This window comes from Aquarana catesbeiana, linkage group LG01 (genome assembly GCF_042186555.1).
Source record: "Aquarana catesbeiana isolate 2022-GZ linkage group LG01, ASM4218655v1, whole genome shotgun sequence".
NCBI classification, from domain to species: domain Eukaryota; kingdom Metazoa; phylum Chordata; class Amphibia; order Anura; family Ranidae; genus Aquarana; species Aquarana catesbeiana.
The window spans coordinates 290538906-290560142 of record NC_133324.1 but is presented as its reverse complement, the minus strand read 5'-3'; the positions used below and the strand labels follow the sequence as shown (position 1 = coordinate 290560142).

At 42.8% G+C, this 21237-nt stretch overlaps 1 protein-coding gene and 1 pseudogene across 1 annotated transcript in view; one reads left to right on the top strand and one right to left on the bottom strand.

Annotated features, from left to right (window-relative positions):
• The window catches only part of GCN1 (GCN1 activator of EIF2AK4), a 97231-nt gene extending 77232 nt beyond the window's left edge, over positions 1–19999 (bottom strand). The window contains exons 1-5 of the mRNA XM_073629318.1: positions 19901–19999; positions 10669–10771; positions 6008–6071; positions 5801–5932; positions 5604–5712 (exon numbers count right to left, since the gene is read on the bottom strand). Of these exons, the coding sequence (XP_073485419.1) occupies positions 5604–5712; positions 5801–5932; positions 6008–6071; positions 10669–10771; positions 19901–19918 (426 nt within the window). The 5' untranslated portion in view covers positions 19919–19999. The remainder of the gene's footprint in view (positions 1–5603; positions 5713–5800; positions 5933–6007; positions 6072–10668; positions 10772–19900) is intronic.
• On the top strand, positions 537–646 carry LOC141124322 (U2 spliceosomal RNA; annotated as a pseudogene).
• Positions 20000–21237: the final 1238 nt, after the last annotated feature.

Here is a 21237-nt window from a genome sequence, read left to right as displayed (position 1 = left end):
GGTTGCAACGCCGTAGGGGATATGAGCTCCGCCTGCTGGACCTTACGCAAAAACGCATGCTATATATTACCCAAAAATCATTTGAGCATTGTAACAAGGCTGGGTGCCTTTTTTTTTTTGAAAGCCCATGGCGTGTGAAACACACTCAACAACTTCACCCGGTGCCAAAAAAATGCGCACACACAAAGAGTGAAACACAAAAAAGTGCAACAGGTACACAAGCCCTCTAAAATCAGAGGGCCTTGCCCTGAATCCCCCGGGGCGTTAGGCTCCTGACGGAGACAAGGGTATTTACACTTGGTCCACCTGTCCGAATCTGAAACCAGACAGACCCCTTTCTCTGGAGGGACTTCCGAAACAGACCCCCCCCCAGTACCCGGTGGGACTCCCCTGAAGGGAGACCCCATGAGAGAGGGGGTGAACCAAGCCAGAAGGCCATGTCCACCCCCTCCCAAGACTTTCAGGGCAGGCCCGAAGACCTGCAACCCTACTCATCACACAGTGCAAAACGTGTATAACACAAAAATACACACAAAATCGCTTCTCGGCCTTTTGGCTAAGATCAAGTGTAGTATCTGTTCTTATCAGTTTCCAGAGGAGGCGCTGTGTTACTCCCAAGAGTGGGGAGGACACATGCAAATTCAATGGTGTCACTGGACCTGGAAGGGTGGTTCGGCAGTGCTGGTGTCTGGACACCCACCGAGACGTCAGCAGGGCCGAGTCCGAGCCGTCCGGAAGGGTTCTCCTGGTGAGGATGGGTGCTGCATCTGGGTCTGATCCAAAGGGTCGGGTCCCTGGCCTTCTGGCCTAGATTGGGATAGTTCTAGCTCCGGACAGCGTTTCGAGAGGGAACGCTTGCTCGCCTATAGCACCGGGGTGGAGCAGTTAGTACTTCCCGAATGCAATTAGGTAGGAGTGATGGGAGCGAGGGTTGAGCTTGTTGAGGTCCGGGCTCTCCCCAAGCTTCCAGAACTTCAGGCCTTCCTGCCTGGGGTGGGGGCTGCTGTGGTCTGGGTCGTTGGCCAGTGTTGGTCACGAAAGCCTATGGTGTATGTGCCCCTGGAGTGGCAGTCCAGGGGTGCCTGAAGATCACTGTGAGTGAGGGTCACTTTGATTTAAGGCACCACGGTCACTGCACCATTACACGTTTTTGTTGAACCTGCCTCCTGGGCCAGGCTTTTGGCTGGGACCGGAGGAATTTTTTATTCCTGGCCGGAAGGCCTGGCCATTGTATTGCACAAAGGCTGGGTGCCTCTTCGCTTACTTGACTAGACCTGAACACTCCCCTATTTCTATCCCTCGGATCCTGACTACACAGGGCCAGACTAGTGACGCTCCTAGGGATATCATGGAGACATTTCAGGACTTTTACAAGGACCTATACTCCTCCAGAGCAGATTATACTGACTCCCAACTAAATGACTACCTGGCCCAGATATCTCTCCCCTCCCTTTCGGTTGAAAGGCGTGAGGAATTGGAGGCACCTCTCTGTGCTGAAGAAATTGCGGTGGACATTTCGCAGCTGCCAGCACATAAGACACCAGGCTTAAACGGCTTCCCTGCTGAGTGGTATACCCAGTTTCACCACATAATATGCCCATTTCTTTTGCATACGTATAACAAGGCCTTAAACACTGGAACCCCCCCCTCTATACGGGAAGATTTGATTATCCTATTATTGAAGCCACGTAAGGATCCTCTTAAATGTGACTCATACCGCCCGATCTCTCTCATTAATGTGGATGTTAAAATCCTCGCCAAAGTCTTGGCCAACCGCCTGAATGCTCAGCTTGCAAAACTGGTCAGGGGCGATCAAGGAGGCTTCATACCTGGTAGATCTACGAGGATGAATATCCAGTCTTCAATATTCCCATGACTGCACCCCTACCCAGGCCATTGTATCTTTGGATACATGCAAGGTCTTTGACAGCGTGGAATGGCCTTATCTTTTTCAAGTATTACAGCAGTATGGCTTTGGACCCCGCATTATAGCTTGGATAAGACTCCTCTATACCTCCCCACTGGCCCGTATACGAGTTAATTCCTATATTACAGATACTTTCCCCATTACTAGGGGCACTAGGCAGGGTTGTCTGTTGTCACCCCTCCTATTTGCCCTAGCTATGGAGCCTCTAGCTGTGCGCATTTGCAGCTCCCGGCTGATTAAGGGCCTCCCTTTTGCCACCATAGAGGAGAGAGTTTTTCTATATGTGGATGACACCTTGGTCTACCTGGCTGACACCCAAGACTCACTAAAAACGCTATTATCTAAGATTGACAATTTTGGTGACTACTCTGGGACAAATCCAATCTGTTTCCTTTAGACCAGAGGTCTTCAAACTATGGCCCTCCAGTTGTTCAGGAACTACAATTCCCATCATGCCTAGTCATGTCTGTGAATGTCAGTGTTTTACAATGCCTCATGGGACATGTAGTTCTGCAACAGCTGGAGAGCCGTAGTTTGGAGATCCCTGCTTTAGACCTTGATGCAACTCTGCAGATTCACCCGGACTCCAGACTACAGGTAGTGTCCTCTTTTAGATACCTGGGGGTTATAGTGCAGTTACCCTTGTCCTCCTATATTGAAAATAACCCGTGTCCCCTATTGACCCAATTACAACTACAAACTAAGCAGTGGATGGACCTACCTCTAGACCTTAGGGGCCAACACCCTTAAAATGATCCATTTACCTAAGCTGTTATATATTCTAGCTAACTCCCCATGTAAAATCCCTAAGTCAATCTTCAGGCGGATAGATACAATCTGTACGGTGTTCTTGTGGAATGGTAGGCACCCTAGGGTGGTGCTGGAGACGTTGAGGTTGCCAACGCATCTGGCGGGCTTGGCATTCCATAACTTCTATTTATATTATTTGGCCTCCCAATTGGTCCACATTCATGACTGGCTGTACCCAGTTGCGGCGAACACCTGTACATCCACTGAAGGAGCTATCGCCTCCTCTCTAGAGACCCTCCACAACATTAAATACAGAGATCGATTTCCAGCCCGCCCAGGCACATCTATGCTAAGTACCTCGCTCTCCCTGTTTAAAATAATTGTGCAAAAATTTCTACAGAGTCTCGATCGGCCTCCCCAAACAACCCACTGTGGTTCAATCCAAACTTGAAAGAACTGTGCTCTATACCTGACCCACAACATTGGTACTGGGGAAGTTAAATACTTGTGTCATTTATATGACACACAGGGATTTAAATCCTTTCAACAGATTTTACCATGCTCATATATGTTCTTTTATTACCAACTCCGTCGCACTATTCACGCTCAGTTTGGCTCTTTAGAAAACCCTGTCCACATACCTCAGTTAGAGAAAATACTAAGACACCCTGACCCTACTAAATGTATCTCCACATACTATGCTGCCCTTATGACTGACTGTAACCCTAGATTTCGAATGGCTCAGAGGAAATGGGCCTCTATGCACATTACATTTACAGATGATGACTGGTCAGAATTCAGTGACGCATACAAAACCTCAGTAATATCTTCCAGGAATCGTATTATAAATATAAAAATCTTTCACCTATCCCACCTTACTCCTGTTAGGTTACATAAAATGGGATTGGCTCCCACAGCAGACTGTTTGAGGATGTGGTCAAGTGGCAGACTTTTTACACTGTTTTTGGACCTGTCCAGTAGTCCAGAACTTCTGGGTGGAGTTAGGGTCTTTCATATCATCAGCAGTAGGTCTCTCAAACATTCTCCACCCCAAAAACTGCCTCCTAGGCATTTTTGGTGATCTTCACATTTCATCCCATGCTAAGAGACTTCTTCGCATCCTACACTTCTACGCGAAGAAAGCCATTTTGTTGTCCTGGAAAGGATCACAGACACCTCTAAAATCTCTCTGGTTAAAATTGATTAATGATTCTTTACCTCTATACAGACTCACGTTTGAGGTTCGGAAAAGAACCAAAACCTTTTACAAAATATGGGGCAGATGGCTGGCTAACCCTCTAACCCTTACTCCAGGACAGGTACACTTCTGTATACTGTTCCTGATCGTGCAGTGCACCTCACCATGTTAACCCCCTGGCTGCCTCATGACTGGAGAATTGCATGTTGGTCATTTCCCATAACCTTGCTGTTAACAATCACAAGAGACATGTAAATTGAAATCTATTTATTGAATGATTAAGTATTACTGCAGATGCACTACTATGAATAAACAAAGTTTTTCTTTTGTATGTTGGTTTCTAAAACTTAATAAAAATATCTTTAAAAAAAAAAAAAAAAAAAAAAACTGTAAAGCCGCAAGGCCCTTAGACGAGATTGTGGCGGCAGCAGCACCCAAAAGCCGATTGAAAAATCGGCTCGGGAGAAAACACTGCTGGGTTTGTGGACAGGTAAGTGTCCTAAAAATAAAAGTCAGCAGCTACAGTATTTGTAGCTGATGACTTTTCTGAAGGAGCCTGGAGCTCCGCTTTAGACTAGTGGTATACTGATAGATCATGTACATTTATTCCAGTTTTAATTCAGTTCTACTTCCTAATCTTCAGGAAATCTATACCTTTTGAATGAAACACCCATATATCATCAGTACAGGTTTTCTTATATGTTGAACCTGATGTATTGTTTTTATCCTATAAAACGCAAACTGTATCTGAGCAAGAGGAGGGTGTGCTTAGCTGAGAAAGCCCCTCCTCCAGGTAAAAGAAAAAAAAATACCCTAGAAGATGGGATGTATGACATAATTTTAGCCTAGATTAGAAACTGAAGAAATGTAAATACACCCTTTAAAAGCTATGTACAATCTCAGAGCATCCCATTCTAAAATGTAAAACACTAAACTAACAGTTTTACATAATGCACACATGTAGGACACCCAACAATAGAGGTGATTGCAATGCAATACAATGCACACTGGTACTAATATTTCATAATTTCTCTTCTCCCTTAGTTTCTCTCCCTTGTGCAGCTAACATGACCCCAGAGGTGATAGAAAGGGGCAAACAAGGATGCTGTGCAATTGTCCGATGTGCTCTTTATCATCTGCTGATATAATTAATTGTTAGAACACCAGCATCTGGCCCGCATTGTGCCCAAGGTTGTAACGCTGCAAAATAAAAACCTGTGCCTTTGTCTAACAGGAAAAAAAAAGGCAGGCTTGATCCACCTGCTAGCTTGTGGACATTTTGGGCAATTTTTAGACATTTTGCAACGGCTCCCCGGAAGAACCCAGAGGGCACCCCGGGATACTGTGGCTCCCTGGCTGAAAAAAGCTTGGTTAATCAAAGTAGGTATGTAAATGTGCAGGGCCATGCACTTTCAATGTTTTGGTCATCTCCAAAGTGTGCGGTTCATAAGGTATGACCATATATCAAAGGCTTTAACCCTTCTAGGACAAATCCAACAAGTAACCAACAGCAGAAAAAGTTTGCTTACATTCTGAAACTTCTTGTACATAAAACTCTTGCCAATAATTTCTCTACTTAGTAATATAGTTAAAACAGCAGTGTGGTGCATCTTCCAAACATAAACCAGCCATTTTCCTTTTCTGGTTCGATTGCTAAGTGGTGATTGGTAGCAGGAGTTTACTGATCCCTACACTATTGCATACTATATAATCACAGAAAGTACGTACCAGTTTGTTCCACGTTTCCCCCTGTTGTTTATCAGGGACAGAAAACACAACCCTAGAAACAACACAAGTCCATGCCAAGGCTAAGGTTGCTGCAGAACCACTGCTTTTGCTGAAAAATAAATGAACAGATGAATAAAAGTTCTTATGAAACCAAAAAGACTCAAAGCAATGCAGTGGTATGACATGGCACAATTTACCTAGGTTCTACACTCTTGTTTCCCACCCCAAATGTCTGGAGTGACTGTAGCAAAGTTTTAGCTGTTACATCTGGCTGGGATTCCAACAACTGCTGGATGACAGACTGCAGAGCTCGGCGGGATGCTGCATCTCTGTAAAGCACATTCAGATATAAATAAATTCACCCTTTTTAACACAACCAAATTTATCACTTTTAGCAAACCCACCTGTATCGATGCAATGTTAGGCAGAATAATCTGCATAGACCTTTCACAGCAGCTTCTGGCAGATCTGCAAAGAAGAAGGAAAAAAAATAACAGACTACAAAAAAAGCTCTGTATGCTGTAAATATCAGTCAGGTCATCTAGTAAATCACAATAGGGCATGTTTTCAGGGTTTTTTTTTCCCCAGAAAAAATAGTTCCAGTATTAACTAAGTCGAATAACAGCAAGAAGTTCCACTCACATAAATGCAATTTAACCTAGCCATTCAAGCACAATTACAATCTGATGTCTATGCAATACTGTTAATAGACCAAACTATCACTAAATATTATGCTCGTGCAACAATAAATAGCTCAAGGAACTATCTAAAAAGAAAAAGCTGAATATAAAACAAACATTAGTATTTCCAAAAGTAAGTCCAGGGTAATAATACAGTTAATAAATGTAAGATTCAGCCCAAATCTTGCTGTAAAAACAGCATTTTTGGTTTACCTGGGAAAATCCTTTTCATGGAGTACATCAAAGAATACAGGATTTCTACATCTGCATTACGGTAGGGTTATGCTGCCCCATTCAGGTGATTGCACACAAGTCAGGAAGAGCCCTCCCAGCCATACCCCCCCCTTCCTGTTAGGCAAGGTTTCAGTTTTTGTAGCAAGCCATAAACCACAAAAGGCAGAGGGGTGGGATCCCTGTGTCCTGTGATGTACTCCAAGAAAACGTTATTACAGATAAGCCAAAAATCCCATTTCCTTTATCGTACATCCCAGGAAACAAGGTATCTTCTCAAGCATTACAATAGGGATGTCCCAATGCAATGAATTTGAGGGGTGGCCAACAGGACCCAACCAACCAAAACAAAACCTCATGCACCGGCTTGCCAAACTCGCTGACCAAAAGTGGCATCCTCAGTGGCTGGAACAGCCACATGGTAAAACATCATAAAAAGTATGCACTGAAGATTAAATGGTAAAAAAGGTAAAAGGTAAAAAGGATGGCTGAGGTGTCTTCTAACGGTGAAACACTGGGATCTGCGAGTCAAAGTAATAGCAACCGAAAAAATAGCCTTCTAATGCAGATAGGACTAAAAGAGAAATCTTGGATGGGATCAGAGATTTCTGCAAAAAAAAAAAAAAAAGTACGAGGTTGATGTCCCACAGAGTCAACACCGTTAGAATAACATGCCACCCACCTTGCACAAAAGGTACGCACCAGGAAATGCAATGAGGACCGGCAATGAGGAAATCTGATCTAATCACACTTAAGGTCAGTCCCATGTTAATTCCAAACTGGAGAAAAGCCAGGATGCGACCCCACGCGGGGACAACTTTTTGGAGCCTGCAAAGTACTGCACCAGCGATCAGAAGATCACTGGTGCCATGTAGGCCTCCTGCAGACCTGTCAGTGTATCTGTGTGCCCTTACATCCCGTATGGGCCGATACACTGACAGGACTAACAGAACTACCACACAGCGCTGTGGTAGTTCATTGAGAACTACAAGCCGATATCCGCAGCAGCATTGGAAACAGGTTACCAAATGGGTGGAACATGTACCCAAAGGTGAACCTATCCTTGAAGACCTGTGGTAAACCTTCTTTGAAGTCACCTTCCGATTCTTTAGTAGGGTAGGAATGAGAGAAACAGACTCTCTTAAAGCCAGCAACTGTAAGATCGGACCTTGCAGCAGGAGGTTGAGATGATTCGGAAAGGGTCCAAGGGTCATCCGCTGACATGTTCACAATGTTGGAGTTCTACGTTCTCAGGGCTAAGCTGGGCAATCAGAATCACCAGAACTCCCTCCGCCCAAAAGGAGACGAGAAAGAAGCTGTAACAGCAAGGCATAGATTAGGGAGAACAGGTCCCACTAAGCCACTACAGCATCCAATGAGAACACTTGAGGATCCCTAGTCCTACAGAGAAATAAGTCCACTTATTTGGGAGCATGGAATTGTCCAAAATGTCTCGGTATGCTGATGCCTTAATAGTTCCCTTCACTGGAACTAAGGAGCCAAGCGCAACCCCACACCATAATCCCCCCTCCACCAAATGATTTGGACCACTACACAACGCAAGGTCCATAAACACATGGATGAGCGAGTTTGGGGTGGCACAAAGACCTGACCTTAACCTGATAGAACACCTTTGGGATGAATTAGAGCAGAGACTGCGAGCCAGGCCTTCACATCCACATCAGTGCCTGACCTCACAAATGCGCTTCTGGAAGAATGGTCGAACATTCCCATAGACACACCCCTAAACCTTGTGGACAGCCTTACCAGAACAGTACTCCATCAAGGAAATGTTATGTGGTGTTGTGAATTCATGAAGAAATATATTTTATATTTACTGGCAGAAACATGAGGAAGATGCTTAGGCGTCAAAAAGTAGATGAACTGTGATGTTGCAATAATTGAACGGTTGCTCCTTTGGAGACCTTTAGGACAAAATAGACGTTCTCATGTTTTACCAAGTTTTCTACTACTTCAAATATTGAAGACTTTTACAAGCATGTATTGTGAGGAAAACTCATGGAACAATGGCTGCTCTCGTCACAAAACAAGGAGATATTTACATGGTATTAGCGAATAAACGAAAACTATCCTTATAGCCATAGGATACAAGGTTATACAGACTATTCTCACATAGAAATAACCTCACCTGGCCTAAACCTATTGTGTTCAAGTGAGTAAGACTGTAGCCTATGCTTAGATAAACAAATATTCAGTGGAGATACCAGAAGTTATACAGGTATCCATATAGATAATCATTTTTATGTAGTATTGATGAATATATATAACAACATGTGTATTTCATAGATAGACCAGTTTTTACAGATATACATTTATAGAGATACATATATATAACCAAGTTATGTAATGGTGACTAATCAAACTTATACTGAGTGTATTTTATATTAGACCGATTACCAGAATATTTAAAGGTATATACTATCCTTACCAGTATACATATTATGAAAATAGAATGTATTAACTTAAAAGGATAGACTCAAAACACATGTGAGACACCTGGTGGTTGAAGATGGTATTATGCGGACTCCCTAAATTTACAGAGAAGGTTAATAATTTAGTCTCTTAAACCAATAGAAAGAAGCCACGTCCTTTTGGGCAGAGCCATTATAATTTTTGTGGTCTTATTATCTGAAATGGTATTTAGAGGCAAGTAAGATGCCAAGACAGAAAAAAGAAAGGAGGAGAGCTCAGGGATCTATCCTGAGGGGGGACACTGGGAGGTACACACACTCCCAGACTGACACTCATGCACCATGCATGAATACATATCTTTACATTCATGAAGATTCCTCAACAACTAATACTTAGAACTCGGAGGTCACAAGAAGTAAATCCTCTTCAAGAGTATCCATTTTGAAACTACGGCAGCCATATTAACTCTGGTAACCAGCCAATAGGAACAGTAGCCATCCTGGAATGGGTAATTATGTCATGTTGATTTTATCTTGTATGTTCTCTCAAATATTGAAATGTTGTCTCAAATATTGATGTATTGAATATTATACAATTGATAATCATTCTCCCGAATCAATAACCGCCTTGTAGATTTTTCTCTAAAGATTCAAATTTTTCATTATATTTTCCTTTTTGCATAGTTGCCACATTTATTGACAATACAAACGTCTAATTTATTTCACATTTTTAACCACTTACTTAACTGCAGCATAGTAACGGTTGTACATGTGAAATACAGACGTTCTGTTTAATTGTCAAGTTCACAAGGTTATTGATTCTACCGAGAAGTTATCATGGTGGTATTAGGTCAAAGGGACGGTACGCCCATTTTTGCAAGTGTTTTTATTGATTTTCAAGACGTTCATGTAACGCAATCGGTATCTTAATTTCATGTGATTATTTGTTTTTGTCAACCAATAAATAACTGTTTCGTATGCTCACGTCTCCGTGAATAAGTTTCACATGCACAGACTGTGTCATATAGATTGATTTTGTATCTTAAATATATCCTCGTTAAAAATTACTCAATAATAATTATTGTGCGGGAAACCTGTCATTAAAAAGGCACAACTTATTCTGACTGATTATTCACGACAGTGGTCCCTTTAACACTTGCTGCGACTTGTACTGTAGACCCACACAAGAATAGCATTGTTGTGACATATAGTACAATAGTAGAGGTCATGCTGCTGTGACCTGTAGTCCGACAGAAAAATAATCACTTCTGCTTTGACTTGTAGTCCCACTAATAGATGTTCTGCTGTGACCTGTAGTCACACAGGGAGCCCCCAATGCATCACATCCAAGATAGCCGCCAGCATGCTTCCCCCCCACTGGTGACATCACCTAGCTTCAAGGCACAAGGCTACCAGTGGGGCTACTGCCAGGGCACTCACCATTTCATGCCAGAGCACTCCCCCGAAGGAGATCAAATGTTCATTCAACATGGTGGGCAATGCCACAAGGGTCTTTAGGGACTGCCTGAAGTTTCCTATAAGCCAACAGCTAACCTTGATATATGTTACAGTTACATGGTGCCATGGGTATTCTCTTTAGTAAGAACCTCATCATCTCTCGCTAAAATTACTTGTTGGGTTCTTTTTTTCATAGTGTTTGAAATTTTGTAAATAAATATAAAGATGTCTAGTTGGAGTATTCTTATGTATTGTGACCCTCACCTTTTGTAGAAATGCATGCTTTTAATTCACTGAGGATTTGTCTGCGTTCTTTCACACTGGCTGTTGTCACCTTTGCTGCAAACTTCTTTAGAGCGTCCTGCGCCTGGAAAACATTAAGAATTAAAAAAAAAATAATAATGATTTAGATAATCAAAACTACCAAAAAGGACAATAATCAGAGACATGCCAGCAGTGGCCCAATTTTTATTTTTCTAAAATAAAAAAACATGTTATATTTACCTGCTCTGTACAGTGGTATTGCACAGAGTGGTCCTTTACTTCCTCTTCTGGGGTTCCACCACTGGTGCTCTCAGCTCTTTCTCCCTTCAGAGTGAACTCCAACCAGCATGCGGACGCACTCCCAAACCGGGCTGTGTGTGTCCATAGACAAACAGCGCTGTTTGGTGCCGTCCCGTGCTCCACCCTTACATGATTTGATTTACAGCAGCAGGCGCCAATGGCTTGCACTGCTGCTTCTGTGTCCTGTGAATGCAGGAAGAATAGATAGTGGGGCTGCCAATGGGGACAGCGTTGAATAAAGAGTGGTGACAGGTAAGTGTTGGGGGGGGGTTACAGACATGGAAAGTTTTTTTTTTCTTTTGCATTAAGGTAAAAAACTTTAGCACCACTTCCTGACTGCACTATAGCCGAATGACAGCTACAGCGCGGTAGTCCAGTTCCGGGAGGGCGTCATATAATGTCCTCCAGTGATCGCACCCTCTCCTTAGGACACAGCTGATCACAAATCAGGGTAAAGGGCCAATCACAGCGGCCCTTTATCACATGATCAGCTGTGTCCAATCACACCTGATCATGATGTAAACACAACCCCGTTATTGTCATTCCTTTCCTCACACTGACAGCATGAGGGGAGGAGAGCCGATAACCACACTTGGGACATGTATAGTGATAATCAAGGCACTGATTTTCAGTGTCCTGATTATCAGCGCAGTCCCAATCAGTGCCCACCAGTGTCCCCTATCATTGCTGCCCATCAGTGCTGCATTTTTTTTTTTCCCCAAAAACGTTGGATTTTTTTGTTTATTTAGCAAAAAATAAAAAAAACTCAGTGGTGATTAAATACCACCAAAAGAAAGCTCTATATGTGTGAAAAATAATAATAAAAATTTCATATGAGTACAGTGTAGCATGACTGCGCAATTGTCAAAGTGTGACAGTGCTGAAAGCTGAAAATTGACCTTGGCAGAAAGGAGGTAAAAGTGCCCAGTAGACAAGTAGTTAAAGGAAACTTGTAGTGAGAGAACTAGGTTGGTTGCCATTACTGACCTCCTGAAAATGGTACTTGTCTGACTGTCCCTGGCTTCATAACTATACATATCACTGACCTGGCACCAGCATGCAGACAGTTAAGGTAAAGTCAATTCTCCTGATCTGCATACTTTTATGGTGTTAGCACCCTAAATTTTTGCCTTACATGTTTCTTTTAAAGAATCTAAAGCCAAAAGAAGGAATTTCTCTAGATATTAAAAGTATTTACCAATTTTTACACTCAGATTTTTACCTCCACAGTACAATACACTTAAACAGAGCACTCTCATTGTCTTAAACATACCCCTGCCATCCTTAGCCACCCAAAGGGAAGATTTGGATGTCCTCCAATCAAAGTTATGCATGCGGTTGCCCAATTTCCAACCAAAAAAAATATCTGATCTAGGTGAATTCCCTACAAAATCATACCTTTCTTTGACTCAGTCGGGTCATTCACCCCAAGCATATGTGAAGCCCTGTTGTTCTACTACTTAAAGCAGTTCTATAGTTGAAAGGTTTTTACCTTAATGCATTCTATACATCAGAATTAAAAAAAAAAAAAAAAAAAAAAACTTTTTCAGTAGCTCTTCCCGACGAACCCCCCCCCTCCAAATACTTTCCTGTATTGATCCAGGGCTGTGTCAGTCTGCAGGTCTTCTCTCCGCTGCACTGGTAGTAGTGGGAGTCATTGGCTACATTTGTTGTCAATCAAACCCTGTGAGGAGGGGGAACAGGGCCAAGCCACACTGTATGCGTTCATTGACGCGTACAACCTGACTTGGCATTTAGCTCGCTTGTGTGACCCAATACAAAACGTTTTCCTATAAAGGAGCCAAAAAGAACTGGCGAGGAACCCCAGAAGAGAAGGTTAAGGGCCATGATGTGCATTAACCTTGTGCAGAGTAGTATACAGCGTTTATTATTTTAGGGAAAAAATGAGTTCACAACCGCTTTAAAGTGTAACTAAAGGCAAACTTTTTTTTCCCCATTTTGGATATAGAGTAAGGAAGGGTTATAACCTGTCAGTTTTGTTGTCATCTGTGTCCCATAGGGGAGGTTTCTCTTTCAGTTCCGTTCCTATAACCAAAGCAGGGAGTGAGAAGAAATTTCTCTAAAGTGAGGGATCCTGGCATGCCACCAGAACTAGTGTCCCCATTGGAAGATTTCCACTCTATCACTGTTCTGGTTTCAACCAAAAATTTGGAATCTTTTTTCTTTCACTTTCAAGGACAATAGTAAACAAGACATATAGAAAGCGTGAATCTCCACAACGGAGGCACAGACAGCAATAAAAACCAATAGGTAATGTAATCCCTCTCCACTCTTCAAAACTAAAACAAAAAGTTTTGCCTTTAGTTACGCTTTAAAGCAGGCAAAGATCCCACCGAGTGTAAGAATACTAATATTACTGTTAACCAGATGGGGTTTGTCCCTGGTAGATCAACCAGACTTAACATTAGATAGATTTTCACAAACTTGCAATATGAACATTAGACCTCTAGTATCTCTTGACATGCATAAAGCATCTGACTGAATGGAATAGCCATATCTCCTGATAGTACCGCACAGATAAACCCATATCAATCTATATGCAGATGCTACTTCTTGTTCCACCTTTTCCAAAATATAAACAACTTTGTAGACTTCTGGATTTAGGATGAATTGGGACAAATCTATACATTTTGCCCTTTATCAGGATACTGTCAAATGCATTTAGCCCTTATTCCAATTAAAAATATTCCACAGATTCAAATATTCAGGCATCATTACACCCTGGAAATGTATCTCGTTATAGACTCCATATGCAGGCAAAGGCCAGAACCTGGAAATCCCTACCCATAGATTTACTGTGAAAAGTAAATGGATTAGTCCACGACCATACTGTTCCTGTACCCCAACAACTGCCACTTCAAGTTGGTGCAGCTTTAATTTTTTTTCCCCATTATCTAACCATCTAACTAGTCATAATACACAAATGGCTTTTCTAGGAATACTCTTTGCACTGTCAAGCAGGCAGATCTTTTAAGCTCATATGATAGTCTGAGTAATTTGATTCATAGAAATCTCTCACATCTGAATTACCGGTATCTTGCTGTTCATAATGTGTCTTGCTGAAGTAATCTGGGAAATAAGTCTCTTAACCGGTTATTTCAAGCTATAGCATTTAAAACCATATCCTAGATGTGCAGTACACAACACCGCTTATCCTTGGTGTCTTTGCATTTTATACAATCTATGCATGCAACAAAGGCACAGGTGGACCTCACAGATGTAATGCTGCATTCACACCTGAGCAATTTAAGCTCATAAAAACGTAAAAACGCCTGAAAAACAGCCAACAAGCAAAATCCCATTCATTTCAATGACACCTGTTCACATCTGAGCGTTTTGTCGCCTGAAGGAAAACGCCTGAAAAACGCCCTAAGCGGAAATTCTTTCCTGCAGTGGGCTATTCCCAGACTGCATGGGTTAACTGCTTGTTTATCTAGAGGACAGTAAAAGCATTTTTACTTACCTGATCCTCTGCTTTCCCATGCTCCAGTGGTGGTCTATCCCTTAGCATCCTCATGTCCAATGCAGGGCTATGGACCCTGCATCAGTCATGACGACGTCAGAGGCTCTTAGACTGAGTGCAGGGAAAAATAGGCCACAGGGACCAGTCTAACAAAGGAGCCTGCAGGAGCAAAGAATCAGGTGAGTAAATCTGCTTTTCCAAATACCCTAGATAGAAAGGAGCAGTTGACCCTTGCCGTGCAGGGGCAGCCTCACCACAAAGGCACAAAGGGATAATTTTTAGGTTTCCTGGAGTTCATCATTAACCTTGTCCAAATTACCCTGAATAAAATTCAGCATACCAAAATTTCGGGCTATGCGGCTGCTGATTGGTCGGCACCGCCCATGTGACGGCGCTGACCAATTAGAATGCTCCAAAACGTCCCCCTGACGAGGGACATTTTGGACATTCAGCTCAGGAAATTTCTAAGCCCTGGACACCTGGCGCAGATATACCGGGGCTTAGAACCGGAGATTGCGGCGGTCCAGGTCAGCGGGACTGGGAGGTGAACTTACCCTTTAAGTCCACACAAATATGAATATACAAGGGGACAATGGATGAGGATCTTAGCGAGACTTAGTAGAGAGTCTGAGGAAACATACGTCTTCACTAATCTCCACAAGGAGAAAGGAAAACACTAAATAGCACTTTTTAAATAATTTGGGGTTTTGGCTGAAAAAGTGGAATAAACTTTCTGCCGTTTCATCAAATTTTTGTAAAATGTAAAATTTTGTACCCTTGGTCTGAAATGACAGCCAACATGCTTTAAAGTTTGCCAGGAAACTGCAGATTTGTCATATGCTGTGGCAATCCATCTTCGGGCACCAAATTACTGAATCCATAGTTACCTCCTTTGCCTTGTCCTGCATCTACTGCTCTGAGCCATGTTTGTAAAAAAAAAATACTAGAAGATTTACCTTTAAGGATGCATTAAAAAAAATAAAAATCTCTGTATACTACAGTTTAACGCCAAAATCCTCAAATGGAAAAACCCTTGCCCCCAACTCTATAAATACTAATGTTTGCATAAACAGAGGTAACCCATGTTTTTTTTTTTTTTTAATAACTTTGGGGTATTTTTACCTCTTCTCCATACATGCTCACTAAGAGCTTTTAAATTGTATATGATCTAATCTCTGACATACCAACTGCTGCAAACACATTTGTATGCTTTTCTCTCCTCTTCTGTTATGTATGTTATGCATGTAACAAATAATACTAAAGCGTTGTTAAAGCTTTAACTGCATTTAATGTTCTTTTTTTTGTTACAAAATGTAAAAATTAATTCTTCTCGTTAAACCTTTTTATTAAAAACGAATTTAAAAATTTACAATTACCAAAAAAGGGTTACAATGCTTGATAACACAACTCCAGTGACCTCTTACGAAAAAGCATCAGTGTACTAGAAAAGTACATCTGGGGAGTTACAATACTTTTAAGCCCATGTAGATTTGACTGACAAAGAGCAATGATTCTCAGAAAAGCTTTTGGTGGGCCTGATCCTAAATTTCAAATCAAGCTATAGAAAGCTTGAGTCACAAGGCATAAATGTGAGCATGACACAGCACAATCTTCGCTTTAAAATAAAGAATACTTATCATAAACGAGCACTTGCAGTGCATGAGTGGGTTTTTTTTTTTTTGATAAGTTCACCTTTGGGGACATGTTGTATGTTCCACCTGTTTTTTTTTTTTGGGTGAAATATGTAACATGTTCCCACTGCTGCAGCATCTCCCCGATCCGCTGCCTGTAGTGACAGCGAGCTGGGGATCTTCTCCCCAATCTCCCCGTCTCAATTTTTTAAACGCAGCTGTGCAGGGCTCTGCCTACTAGGGGGTCCAACAGATCATCACCAATCCGTGATCCCAACGGTTCACCCTGTTCGGATCGGCACACACACCGCCTCGGCCTTAGGAAAGGGCGCGGCTTCGGCCTAGCTCCGGAGCAGTGGCCATCTTGGTACACCCAACGGTGGCCTAGGTGAGCGGCGCGCTGATATCATCATCACCCTCCTCAACTGCAAGTAAGCAGACAATCGTAGGGGAGATGTGGATATTACAGTGGGGGGGGGGGGGAAGAGAGATGACGTGGATATTACAGTGGGGGGGAGATGACGTGGATATTACAGTGGGGGGAGATGATGTGGATATTACAGTGGGGGAAGATGACGTGGATATTACAGTGGGGACTATATAGTGGTGGAAGTCTCACAAGTTTTTGTAAATTCAATTAATTTTTTTTTTTTGATCCGAAAATGATCCGATCTGTGACTCCTGATCCGAGGAACGATCCGAACCGTGAGTTTTTTGATCCATTGCACCCCTACTGCCTACCCAGCAGTGTCATTCATTAACACAGTTCTGTGAATGGGAGAAATACAAGTACTGACAGCTTGTGCAGCTGTTGGCTAGTAGTTCTCAATGAACTATCAGGATGCTGTTAAGCACTCTAGGTAGTTCATTGAGGCTTCCTGTCAGTATGTAACTGCCTGTCCGTACGAGGTATGAGCAGACAGCTTACGCTGACAGTCTGCAGGTGTCCTGTATTGCACCTGTGATTTGCTGATGATTGTGGGTGCAATGTTTGCAGGCTCCTAGTAAAACATACATTTTTATTTTTACCTGCAAAAATATGTGCAATCATTAGTTTTTTTAAAAGGTGAACTTATCCTTTAAATGACAGTAACTGAGCCTGGGTTTTTTTAGGGCCTGCCCTGATGTCAGGGACTATGATCTATAGCTTTTGGGTCTTTTTCTCGTCCCATTGGGGTCTCTCTCCAGGAGAGCCCTCACCAAGTACTTAGACTAGCTTTCAGCAGGTCCCTAAGGAGCAAGATCAGTCTGGCTTTGGCGTAGGTGGATAAAGAGTATATTACCCCTGTTAGGACTTTTTTCTGTGTGTTCTGATTTCACGGTTCACTTTTCTTTATTCACCGGGTTTCAGCAAATACCGCACTATGTTGCTCCAAAAAAAAAAAATGTCATCCTCAAATCGGATGTTAGATGCAGACCACCTCGCCTTTTCTCCATTGTGGAAATCGGGCTCTCTTTTCACGCGACTCGACGAGACTAATGACATGCCCTTTGCCCGCTATGCCTCCTAGAATATGCAACAGACATACATAGTACATGTACTGTATGTATAAAACATAGTCCTTTATTGAGAAAGTAGGAGGGGGGCAGGCCAGGTGGCGTGTCATTGGGAAGCTGCTGGCCGAACCCAGAAGAGCCGGCAGCTTTCCCATTATGGCACAGAAGATGATGGTGGTGCGAGACCAAGAGGGGCAGGAAAGAAGCGGATCTTAACATTACATTTTAAATCGTTTGGGTTATGAATGAATACAAGGCTTCTTATGATTGGCTGAGGAAGATATTGTGACGTCATCCTTCCACTTTAGCCGAACAGGGGAAGTCTTGTGTTCATTCAAAAAAATTCAAGGCTTCCTGTCAATGGCTGAACAGCGCTTAATTTCTTCCAGAACAGGACTCCCTGAATACACAGTGCTGTACATTGTATGTTGCTGATGCTAGTTACAGTTTAAATAGTAAAGTCAACAGCTGCATGTCTCAGTACTAGAAATAGTTTGCTTTGGCCAGCTTGGCCTAAAGAATCTATTTAAAAGTAGGGGCCAGCTTTGGGATGCTTCCACACACCTGATTTCTCACCTGTCTTTCAGTGAAGCTGATAGAATGCAGATCATATTCCATCAGCTTCCAGTATGGCTGGGGGAAAGTAGCACGGGAACCTGGAAGTGATGATGTACATATTGCTTTTCGGGTCAGTAAGAGGAGGGGAGGATTGCAAACGCATGTTTGCTGGGCTCCCTCCCTGGTACCCTACAGTACCTGTATTGACGATTATAGGTGCATGGAGTCCAGCTTACTTGTAATGGGGGTGTGTGGAAGCGCCCTCAGAGGACGTCCGGAAGTGACGCGTGCGTTCCACGCACCGGAGAGGAACCAGGAAGTGAGCTTTCAGCTGCATCAGTAAACGCTCTGAATCTCCTCCCGGGAGTCGGGATAACAGGCACAGTGCACTTTATTACAAATGCTCTATTTTCATTATATATTTGGTACGCAGTTTTACAAAGGGGGGAGATATTTTGATAAATAATAAAATTATTTTAGCAATATTACGCTATATGGATATTTTATTCCTCCCATATGTGATGCAACATTAACCAAGAGTGTTACTGACATCTGGTGGTCGGACAGAGGAGATGGAAAGCTATCAGTGACAACATATAAAGGCTTGTGTATGCTGGAATTTTGGTGAGTGCAATCCCATAGGGGATGGTTTCCCCCTTCACGAGGTGATCATTCTTGGTGAAAGAAGCTCTTCATTCCTACAGAACACAGCTATTTGAACTTTCCTAGATCTCCTTGATCTTTGGTCTTTTATTTTATTTTAAATGTGTCAGGTGTGTCAGGGAAGGTTTGACACATAGCGCTGCTGCAATAAGAAATCAGAGACTTGGCATCGTATATATTTTTTACTGTTATTTTATTGCTTATTCACATATGTTTGATTATTTTAAGTAGCTGCTTTATTCATACTACATTAGATTTTGGATTGACTCTTGGCGCAGAGTAAGGTGAGGTAGAGGCGGTCATATTTCCACACATTTTTGTATACATTGGTCGTAAAACACAGTTCCCGCCCCTCTGCCATGTTTCACCCCTCCTAGGGCTTAATCATAGAGGTCAAGTCATAGGTACCGCTATGATTAAAGTGATTCTGAAGGTTGTAATAATAATAAAATAATATATATAACATTTTTTGTTATTTTTTACCTGCCCTGTGTAATGTTTTGCACAGAGCAGCCCCTATCCTCTTCCTTCTGGGTCCCCTGCCAGCAGTAATGGCTCCTCCCCTCTGCCCCCAATAGCAAGCCTCTTGCAACGGGGGCTCCCGAGCCGCGCTCTTGTGAATGGACATTGGCCATTTACATAAAGAGTGTGGCCCTGCTCTCTCCTCATTGGCTGTGATCGACCACAGCTGGAGTCATTTGGGTACATACAATTGGCTCGGGGGAACATTAAAGTATGTTTTATGGCAGGAGACATTGCACTGAACTCTTCTGCATTAAGATGCCTACCTGCTCACAGTGTACCACAATGGAACTTTAGTTCCTCTTTAAGCCCTAAGAGGGGTGAAACATGTCAGTGTACCACAGGCACGCCATGTCTGACTATGTACAACAGTGCCCGGCCCGCTGACAATGAGGGAGTCCCAGTCTCCCACACACCGTATGGAGCATGTGACTCATCATTGCGGAGAGGCGCTACGACACACAGCCGCTGCCTCTTATCCCAACACCGCACATTACACCCCGCCAACATCACCACAACACACGGGCCGAAGGCTATAAATACACACACCAATCAGATCAATCACTGCCACACTAACCTGCGTGTCCGCCGCCATCTTACCGGCTTTGACCCAGGAAGAACTAGTCACCGCACTTCCGCCAAATACTTCCACATGGCTCTAGCGGAGACTACGTCACTTCCGGCGGACACCTTGGTGGAGCAGGGCTGTCATGGGGAAAATGTTTAAAGCTGCAGTACAGCCAGAAATGGTTCTAGCCATTAGCAAAGTAAAAAAAAAATAAGCTGGGCTCTGATGGTGTGCGTCCCGTCTTTGGAGGCTGTAGTGTTTGTTACATATCTTACATCTTACTTTTTTTTTTTTGCAATACGGCACTGCGTCGCTTTAACTGACAGTTGCGTGGTCGTGTGACGTTGCACCCAAACAAAACTGATGTCCTTTTTTTCCCACAAACAGAGCTTTCTTTTGGTGGTATTTGATCACCTCTGCGGTTTTTATTTTTTGCACTATAAACATATAAAGAGCGTCAATTTTGGAAAAAAAACAATATTTTTTACTATAATAAACATCCCCCCCAAAAAATGTAAAAAAAAAAAAAAAAAACAATTTCCTTCTCAGTTTAGGCAAATATGTATTCATCTACATATTTTTGGTAAAAAAAATCCCAGTTAGCGTATATTGATTGGTTTGCTCAAAAGTTATCGTGTCTACAAAATAGGGGATATATTTATGACTTTTTTATTATTATTATTTATTTATTTTTTACTAGTAATGGCGTGATCTGCTATTTTTAGCAGGATTGCGGCGGACAGATCGGACACTTTTTTTGGGATCAGTGTCATTTATACAGCGATCAGTGCTATAAAAATCCACTGATTACTGTATAAATGACACTGGCAGGGAAGGGGCTAACACCAGGGGGTGATCAAAGGGTTAAATGTTCCCTAGGGAGGTGATTTCTAACTGTGGGGGGGAGTGGACTGACAGGGAGTAAAGACAGATCGCTGTTCCTAATCACTAGGAACAGACTATTTCAATTTTCTCCCCTGACAGAATGGGGATCTGCTTTGTTTACACTGGCAGATCCCCCTTCTGTCTCTCTGTGGAGGGATCGCGGGTGGCCGGTGGACATCGAGTCCGCCGGACCCGCTGATTTGCTCCCCCCGTTAGCAAATGCACATGCACAGGACACATGCACATTCGCTAACGGGGGGAGCAAATCAGCGGGCCCAAGATCCCTCCACAGAGAGGCAGAAGGGGGATCTGCCAGTGTAAACAAAGCAGATCCCCATTCTGTCAGGGGAGAAAAGTGAAATAGTCTGTTCCTAGTGAAGGAAGAAGGGAAATGAAAAAGGTAAGAGAAAGAAGAACTGATATTAGGGAGATAAAGTAAAAATAGGGTTGAGAGGGCAACA